General features: G+C 37.1%; 1 protein-coding gene across 1 annotated transcript in view; it reads right to left on the bottom strand.

Annotated features, from left to right (window-relative positions):
• Positions 1–9,386, bottom strand: part of LOC104465245 (protein dispatched homolog 1-like) — a gene marked incomplete at its 3' end in the record, with an annotated part of 22,891 nt that extends 13,505 nt beyond the window's left edge. Inside the window, exon 1 of the mRNA XM_010078214.1 lies at positions 8,881–9,386. Within this exon, the coding sequence (XP_010076516.1) occupies positions 8,881–9,386 (506 nt within the window). The remainder of the gene's footprint in view (positions 1–8,880) is intronic.
• Positions 9,387–10,427: the final 1,041 nt, after the last annotated feature.

Raw genomic sequence — 10,427 nt, 5'->3', positions numbered from 1 at the left:
CTCAAATGAGTGTAGCCACTTTTAAACACAGTTCTCAAACTGTCAATAAGAAAACTGGCATCAAACGTACTTAAACTGGATTGCCCCAGCTTTAAATGGCAAAGTTTATATATTATTTAAAGTATATTAGTCTTCAAAAGATTTAATTGAAGCTATATATATTTTTTCCTTTAACTTTTGAAGCTCTGAGGGCAGGACCACATATAGCACTGCTTGGCAAGTTAAACAAAAGTTCTGAACTATTCAAGACAATAAAAAAGGCTTAGTAAAATACCATCATGAATCATTATTTGAAAACAAGCCAACAACTAATTTGGAGCAGACTAATATTATTTCAAGATCCTTCACAAGTCTAAAGCCATTAGGTTTTTTTCTTTTCTCAGTAATTACAGTGAAATTAATAGATATGTTCTGGGATTTAAACGATGACTAGAGTAGTTTTTCAGCATTTTTACTGGCAAAAAGTTCCTTCCTTAGGAATATTTTATTTCAAAGCTGTTTTTATTACACTCCCCAGTTGAACGGAGCAACGCAAGGTCATGGTCACATCTTGTATTTCTCTGACAGACAGGAAATTAACATAACCCAAGAAATCACGACATACACGGAAGAAAAACTCCATCCCATGATACCAAAGAGAATGAAAGAGATGTACAAGAGCACCTATTTTTATCAAGGTATTTCTCCACAAAGGCTGAAATCCATGTTCTTCTAGGCATTAGTGATTGACATTAAGCACATGTAAGCCTGACTCTGGAGCAGAGAGACTGTCCTATATCACGCTTCAACTGGTACATGCTTCAGTCTTCCTTCCTGTGCAGATGTAAGAATTTGTGAATACAAGTCACCAGGGGGGTCATTTTTGCTCACAGAAAACCTCCTCTGACCAGAGGGCTTTTCTGAAGATAGACTACAAACCCTTACAATTTCTCCAAAAATATTAGAGGCACTATGGGGACAAATGTTAGTTTTTATCTTTCTACATATTTAATCTCTTGCAGCAAATTAAAATACTGTTACTTAAGCAATTTTGTTCTAAATTTAGTGATGTATTTAACTTTGAACATACATTTCAGTGTTGAGCTGCTGTTCCAATGTCTGTGAATTTAGTCACTTAGAACATCATTATTTTTAAATGACATAAACCAAGTGTATGTTCAACTCAACTAAAAGATTTTAAAAGATTTAGCAAGTAATTACACAAAGAAGGCTCTTTATCTTATGCTGACATAGATTAAAAACTGTACATACATAATGCAACATCACCTTCTGTACCTCCTGAGATTACATTTGTTTTGTTTGCTCAGTAAGAAAGCAAAAAAGGGAATATTTACCGAACATTTAAAGGTTTTCAGCATTGTATCTAAGACCCCAAAAGAGTACTGCAAGATTAAACAGAGGATAAAGCAGATTTAACATAATCAAAACTGTCCAGCAAAATGTTAGCAAAAGTTCATCCTCTTGACCGAATGAACTAAACATCCCACAAACTGGAAACACAATATGAGAATTTTGCAGAAATGTATCCCACTAATATCATAGGAAATACTGAAAAAGTGGGAGAAGAGATGCATGTAAACTCTCCTAGTCCAGTACAGTCATCTATTTATGACTGTATTAAAAAAACAAACAAACAAACAAACAAACAAACAACACAAACCTAATTTCCAAATAGAGCAGCCAGGTTTTCTGAAATATGATCAGGATTTCTACTGATCTGTTAGTGGTACCATCTCATTTCTGCTTTGCATTGATAGTCAGGGCTTTAAGAGATTTCTTTATTCAGCAGATATCCTGGGCAGAAATCTCACAGCAAACTTACTGTAGCAAAATGGATGCCAAATTGCTCAGGCACCCTCTGTATTTCCCTCACGCATTGCATATGGGGTTTTTTTTTGTTTTGTTTTACTTTCAAGCATCACTGACTACTTAAAAGCATGCACATCAATTATTACTTACTAGGAGATGAAGACAACATTGAAATATCATCAGAGAGGAAGGACAAGTGATCTTGGACAGAGCTAGAGACAGACAATTTGTGAGCTTTCCAAAGTCAATGTTCATCATTTTGCACTTTCACCCCATCACAAGAAAGACTGAAGACTTTAAAGAAGTACAAATACCCAAATCTTTCAAATCCCATCTCTTTAAAAGTGCTGAAAAATCACTGGCCACATTTAGTTTGGGCTTTTGCTCTTTGTTGTCTAGCATTGTCCTGTTTCACATTTGAACCTTATCGCAACCTACTATGAAATGAAAAGTGCATGAGAACAACTATACATGGCCAAAGCATTCCAACAAACCCCGGTCATTTTGGCTGTTCAGCCACATGTTTGTTTTCTTCTCTAAATACATGTATGTAAATGCTCAGTTTTAAAAGTCATCTCAAAAACCATACTGGTTAGTCATTTTCAAGAAGGAACACGGCTGATGCTGGTTTTCCAGTCAATTTAGTACAAAGGAAACAACCCACCCACGTTTTCTACCATTTCCCTCACGTTATCAGCTTTGTGCCTTCTGAAGACTGCAGTTCAAAGGCCCAGCAGTTTGCTAGTTAAGTACTGGTTCTGTTGTTCAAGGAAAGGTGAGGGATACAGGGCACGGGAAATTCATCTTCAAGCATGCACAGAACCTGGCATTTGTAAGTGCCAGAGACTAAAGGTCAAAATTCATCCAGGATGATACTCAGCTGCACTCAGATCAGAGCAGGAACCTTGAAAACCCTTTTCTGCTATTGCAGAAATGCTGGCTTCAAACTGGTCTGAAGTCTAGACAAACACTTATGCTCAATTACTACAATTAAAAGCCTGCCCTTGGACTGCCTAATGAATGAGATTTATTTTTTTTAAGTGCACTTAATTTTTTTTTTAATACATGTTATTTTTAATTTGGCCAGCCACTGAATTATAAATGGTGTTTCTTATTTGTATTCCGGTCTCTGTGTGTCAGTCCTTTGCTTTCAGCTCTGTGGAAGACTAACAGAAAGCGCAGCATGTTGTTTGTGCAGTTGACAATGCACAATAATTATCATAGGAAGAGTAAATTAATTAATAAAACCAGAATAAGCCTCCTAAAGTATCGCACTCAGGGATAATGTAGGACTAAAAGTAAAAATAAGTAAAATGAGTAAAAATGAAAAAGCAGAGCTCAAGTTATTAACTGCCATGAAAAATTATTTCAGAGAAAGAAAAAGAACAAGTTTTTTGTTTGCAGGGAAAGCTCTTCCTCCACATGTGCACAACAGAGAATCCCACATTTGGACTCGGATTCGGAAGGATGCACAAGACTACAACACATTCTCTTTCCTTTCCTCAACTACATCAAAGCGCCCAAGTGTGTCACGGGGCTGTTAATGCTGCGGCACAAAAGGGAGCATCCAGTTTGTGGTTCTCATGTGCCTCCAGCTTCTTCACTCTGGGAAACCATTGTAAAAACAATTCCTATTTTAGCATGGAATAAATGGCTTAAGTAAGAATAGAGTCAGAATTTGTATTGTTTCCACATAAATCACCAACATGCAGGAACTCCTGATCTACAGCACAAATCAAGATATTTGCAACATCCTGGACACTGAATGAAATGATGGTAGCAGCTTTTGCCTTTTAGTTGCTAAAGGCTGACAAAAATTTCCAGAGACAATCTTCAAAAATCTGACCTAATCTTTTAGTTGCTAAAGGCTGACAAAAATTTTCAGAAACAATCTTCAAAAATCTGACCCAACGGATTTTTTAAAAAGACAAGAATAAGCATTTTATTAATCTATAACCCAGTATATGTATTTTGTACAAGACATAAAAAGCAAAAAGAAGATACTTTTTTTTTAAAGATACTTTTTTAATGCATCAAATACAGCAGAAGCTAACAATATTAAAAATTGAAACTATTTAGATAGGTGGCAAATATTTTGTTTAAACAACTCCATGTAGGAGTTTTTCTGAACAGTTAATGTTGCTGAAATGAGAATATTTGAAAATATTGCATACACATGTATACGTATCATCAGCTCTGCAAGCCATGCAGAATGTACTAGATAACAATTATCCTTTTCCTGGAATCAAGCAGGGAGCTGTTTCATAACAAAGTCTTCTTATTACAATTGGTATTTGGCAAACATTCCCTTGCTTTCTGAAAAAACAAGAGCTTTTCATTTCTTTCTGGTTCTAATCTTTATGCCAAGTAACTTGAAGGAAAATATAAAATGGGCAAGAGGCAACTGTAATGTTCCATCCTCACTACACAGCTTTTTCATTTTTATAGATCTCCTTTTTAGAGTATTAATTAAAGTGTAAGTATTGAAGTATATCTGCAATACTGTTTAAACAGTGTGTGGCACAGAACTCTGAGATACAGCAGAACTCAAGAGTCCCAGAACCACCACATAAATATCCAATGCCAAAACAGTTCAAAAGCAGGCTTAAATCTAACTGAAAGGAAGACGTACAATACGTCTGAAGATATTAACACTTTACCAGTTTTCTGACTCTGGAGTACTACATCTTTCACCTTGCTTAGAATATAAATTGGTCTCACAAGCAAAAAACTTCAATCAAGCAATTCAAACTAACTAAGCTTTAGGAGCTAAAACCTTCAAACTAGGCTGGTGGGGGATGAGGAACAATTTATATGTATCCCGAAGTCTTCAATTTTAGCCAAACTAATGATTCTGTGAGGCTTTAAACTGATTTTATTTTAATGTTCTAGCTTGAGATGACTGCATGATCATGGAGAGATCATCCCATGTGTCTTTTCATTGTCTTTTTACCAGAGATAATTCAGATGCTTTTCAGAGAAGTTCTCTTTACTTACCTCCTTAAGCCAAAAGCATTAGCAGTATAGTCTTGAAATGTAAATAACAGTAGGCAATACAGAGCAGGTCTACTCTGAGCAAAGAGTATCTGTATGAATTTATTGGTTCAGTGTTGCAGAAGTGCAACCACTACATGCACCAGCAGTTTCCTTTTCAGCGGTACCATCACTTCTACCATCGATTCTTTTGGGGCTCCCTTACCTCTTCTTCCCTACCTTTTCTTTTCAAGTATATACATCTACATTTTCTAAATTCTATCAGCAAAGAGAGATCCAAAAGAGATGGCACTGAGATTAGCAAGGATACAGGTAGTTTTTAACTGCTGTTTTCCCATTAAAAAGTTCACATACAAACCCGAGAGAAGCAATTCAGTTTGGTATCAGAGACAACAAGCACTGCACAGCACTTACCCCACGCTTTCTACAACCCTGAGACGACTTACTGAGTGACCTCTGCACATTCTTCCTTTTTGCTCCTATTTACATGCATACATTCCTATATAAATAATAGATTTTGAAAAATACCAGGAACGATTTTAAGAGTTTTCTGGTTTTACATTTCTTTACTGAAGTGTTTAGTTCTGCTAGAATATGCAGCCCCTCATTATTTATGTTATCCTCCTTTCATCCCACTAAACATGCTGCTGGGCTGCATAGTTTTACTTGTCCCTAGTGACTCCTAACTCGGTGCTGCCAGTTGTCAAGCATCAGTCTTCATGCTTCTTCCACTTCTTCAGATTAACAGCCTTACTTGGTTCTTCCTCATTTCTCCTGTCTACTCAGTGAAGGTTACTGATGATTACAGAAACAGATGGCAGCAAAGGAGGGGCAATTGCTACCCACTTTCCAGGGGCTCTAAGCCCCACGGGTTTCTTCAGATACATAAGTGCTTTTAGACAAAAATGGTTACTTCAACATGAGTCCTCCAAAGGGGCAGGGTGGAAAAAAAACCTTCCAATAATACCTGAAAAGAAGAACTAATCACACCATGCTCCAAACTGGTAAGTTTAGAAACCGTTTGTCGGAAAGCAAATAAAGCCCCCAGACAGTTGCATTCTGATACGGAGAGATGGCTGGCATTTCCCAGGGAGTGTTTGTGCGGTCAATATATTATGTCCACTAAAAAAAAAAAAAAAAAGGTATGAACATGTTCGAATGAATTACAGCTTAAATATGCACACAATACAAAAAAAAAAACTTTGTTCAAGATCTTCCAACCCCAGAAATATATCTAAAAATATCAGAATCATTGCAACAGTTGACCTACTTCACCTATTTTCACAACACATGTTTTTGCCTCAATCACATTGTAAACCACCAACCACTAAAAATATTTTATTTTATGCTACAAGCCTTTTTCACCTATCTAAAAAAATTACCAGTTGCCCAGACATTCAAGTTATGGCATACAGATGACATTTCCATGTAATTTAGTTTAAACTTCAGAGCTGAACACACTACAAAATTCCAGATCCAGACAGCTTTAAGAGGATAGGACAAGTGTGGCATTATTTCAATCTGTCTTCTTCATACACTCCAATCCACAATGATAAACCAGAGACACATTCCTTTAATATTAGGTCACTGACAAATGTTAAGCCTTGGGCTTCAAAACCTGACAAAACCTGTCGTGCTGAAACAATTGGTTACCTGCCCAGAGCTGTAAGCATTAGTGATACAGCTTGCAAAAAGTGTTCGGGCCCCTCTATCTAAACACGTCTTTTCCCCCCTCTTTTAAACTTTATAACAACATTTGAATGCATTTTTTAAAAATGCAAAGAACCAAAATGAAAGTCAGTTTGACTACACACTGAATTTAATTAATGTATCATATGAGAACCTGTATTTTAAATAACACTGTTAAGACATGCATATGTTATAAAGCTGGATGATTTCCAATTAGCCTTGTAAGAAAAATAACTGGAGAAGAAGCTGTTGTGCAGATTATGGGCTCAAAATGTAATAAAATTAGAGTGTGGAACAAAGATCACGTAAAAATATCACACACCTAAGTGTTACTCTGCGTACAGAAAGTTATCTGAGCACGTACAAAATGAACACACATTTACCACCTATCCTCTTTAGCACTGCAAAGTAACTACCAATGGGGCAGTTTGCTTCTTCCTGAGCACGTATCCATCGAGCTGCAAGGTTGTATCCAGTTGCTCCCTTTTTTTAGCATCTACCAACATGTTGTCATTGCCATCGGCCTCTCAGGATGATAAACTAGACTCACGGTGCAACAGGAAGCTATTAGACACACCTCGTAGACTACTCAGAGAAGTCTTTGGTTCCATGCTGATGACACAAGTGATACAGTCAGACATGTGCATTGCCCATTAAAGCAGTCACAGACAGTCAAAGGAATTGAAATGCAGACAAGAAGTCCAGTTTCCCCAACGTGGCATGAGACTCGAGTCCTATTTACAAGTATCTTGTATCTTCATTTTGACTGAAGTAAGATGAAGATTTATCATAAATCACTATTTATAATTCACGTACAAAGTGAGGAAGTGCAAGCTGAAAAAAAAGCATCTTGGCTCAAGACCCTAATCAGAGTAGTTCAAACAAAGTCTTCATATTTGTGATGTGCTATGGAAACTATTATTTTACCATATCTCGAAGAACTTTTCACTGCTCTTTTTTCTCGACTAAAAACAGAAACACTGATTATGGATCACATTTGCTCCCTTCCTCAAGACAATGGAATACAGATGAAGTTTAACAGTCCTGCTGCCCAGGGAGAAAAATACTGAAATTACATTGGGAGAGTTTAAAAACTAGGACATGATTCTGTAACGGCTCAATCTCCTGCATACCTTTGCATACAAAATTACATAAAAGTTTTCATCTTTACTTAACATTTAAACAAGTATGGGGTGGAAAAAACATGTCTGATTGTAAGCAGTTCCAACAACTAAGATTTTTTTCCATTTGCAAAAGGAGTAATTGTCAGGGAATGCTGATGTCCACTTTGTATTATTATACTTATTTTCATCTGCTTTCACCTTAAGGAAAAAACCTTTATTCACTTTCACTTTTTCCACATTACATATTTGTCCCAGTCTGATGTTCTCAGAAGTTTAAAATTAGCTTGCCATATACTTCATCAAGAAAAAAAAATAAATCATTATAACTGACCAAGAAATACTTGTAGCGCCAAGGTTTAGAGCAAGGATGCCGATGTTGGATGACAGGGAGAAGGGCAGGTTTTATTACCCCAGTGAAAACTCATCCAGTTTGGTTCATTGCAACTCAAAAAAAAAATAACCTTGCATAAAGCCTTTAGAGAGTCTCAGTGCAATGGGGAAATTTGATTTTTAGAAATTGCCTCTTGGACTGACTGATTTTGCCCAGGACCAACAGGCTGCAGAAGATTTTCCTTGTGATTGTTGCTCCTTGTAACTGGGACTACTGTCACTGGAACTCCAAAGCTAACAGATATAAAGAGGCATGTTTGTACAATGCAGAGGACGGAAAGGATTAAAACCTGGAACAATCCAAAGTTTCTCAATCCTAGCACAACTTTGAAGTTTAGCAGAGACATACACTGAAAGACATGGGGGCAACTCACTGAACCACCTGGTCTGACAATGAAAAAGCAGCCAGTACATTTATGAACAGAATTGCTGAACCTATTTTTCAATGCATCTTTTTGAGGAAATGTTTGAAAAGTTTTGATTAGACTATACAGACATACCAGTTCTTTCAGTGCTGTCTTTAGCTATCTCTCTATTGGTTTGCTTCATGCCGTGTAGGTGTACACCTTGTCTTGTAAGAGTTGATGAGCTTCCAAATGATCTCCAACAAAAAGAAAAAACAGCCTTTTTTCCCCCCCCCCAGAAAAAAACTAACTCACTTCAGGAATATTCATGCAGCACAGCAAAACTAGATTTCTGACTTGGTTTCTTCTGAAAAAAAAAAAGTTGGTAATGCACCAGAGATTAACGTGTAAAATAAGGGGGAAGAAATTTGGTTCACCTTCCTTTTTGATCTTCTGCTTTTGTAAGAAAATAAATAGTTATGGAAAAGGTTACCCATACTGAGAACTAACAAATAATGCAATCTGCTTACCTTATCCTGGTTATATGTTGCTGCACAGGCTGATGCTGAAAATGGTCAGGCCACTGATGGTGAAGGCAGAAGGATGGGGAGGGCTGAAGACAGCAGGCGGGTTGATATACAGGGGTGTGTTTTTGGCAAATAGATGCTGAATACTCAGTATGTGGCTGCATGCAGCACGAAGTCATAGGAGATGGTGCTGAGCTGCCAACCACTGAATGACATTCTTGTTTGTTATTATGGCTACTTAAAGAATGATGGTACGGACAAGGGTGGCAGCATTGTGACAACATCTGCTGAGTTCTTTGGTTGTCTAAAGGCAGAAAGGATGGTTTGATTGTACCATTAAGTTGCAGGCAGCCATTTGGACTTGGTTTTGTTCTTGGTGTTTCCTTGGATGGGAGTTGTTGAACCGCGACATCTCCATCATTAGCTGCAACGATACCTGGGCCAGTAGCATTTGACAAGATGCTGCCATTGCTCAGAACCACAGAGTCACTGACATTGCTCATAGCCATGCTCCAAGTTCTTGATGGATACGCGATGTTCCTGGAGAAACAAAAAAAGCAAAGTTTACAGAGATGTAGTGTTTTCAGATGCTGAGAAATAACTTTAGATGAAAACGAGTAAAGCTTCTCTCTCATCTTCATATTTCACAACACAGGAAAATGGAAAGGAGTCATACACGCACTGTCAGGAATGTTTTGAAGGACTTTCACTTGTTCAACAAAAAGTTAGGAGTGAAGTTACATAAACACTTAGTGATTAAACCAAAATATAAGTCAAATGAACAGACATTTGACAGTCTCTGGGTCTCAGCTAACAAGTAATGGTTGAGATGCACGGGAACAAGATCATTTTGCACATGACTAATAGGCACTATTTATGAAAACAGATTTTAGTATAAACTGTGTAACCATCCACACCTTGCACTGCAATTTGCTTGTATGCTTTGAAAGACAGCAGGAGACAGGACCACACAACAGAGACTGTTTAATAATCATTAATGTGCTGGTTTCAGTACCCTCCTTTCCTACCTCCCATTTCTATTGAAAATGAGCCATATTTGTATTTCTGAAGGAATTATTTTAAAATGCCTTATTTAAAGAAATCAAGCCACTTCAGCAGACATCTGACAAAATTTCTGGATGGTAGACTAGGTCTTTAGCAGAAGCTCAAAATGAACTGTTACGAATACTAAAAAGATACACTGGAGATCTTTAAAAGACATGTAGATGGGGCACTTAGGGACATGGTTTAGTGGTGGTCTTGGCAGAGTTAGGCTAACGGTTGGACTTGGTCATCTTAAAGGTCTTTTCCAACCTAAATAATTGTATGATTCTAAGATAGAATACAAGCTTTAAAAAAGATAATCCCAGGATTCAATTACTGCTGATTGAGAAGCTCATGCTTCTGAGGGACATTTATTCCAAAGGCAGTTAAGAAACACACTGTGCTGTAAATAAAGGATATTAAAGATTTTCTTATAAAGTCTTGTCTTTTTCAACCAAAATGTAAATAACTGAAAACCATTAACAGTGGAAAGGTGAATGAGGAGC

This window comes from Pterocles gutturalis, unplaced genomic scaffold, assembly GCF_000699245.1.
Source record: "Pterocles gutturalis isolate BGI_N339 unplaced genomic scaffold, ASM69924v1 scaffold36903, whole genome shotgun sequence".
In the NCBI taxonomy this organism is placed as follows: domain Eukaryota; kingdom Metazoa; phylum Chordata; class Aves; order Pterocliformes; family Pteroclidae; genus Pterocles; species Pterocles gutturalis.
Note: the sequence above shows the minus strand (reverse complement) of the source record. Positions and strands in the feature narration are given on the sequence as shown.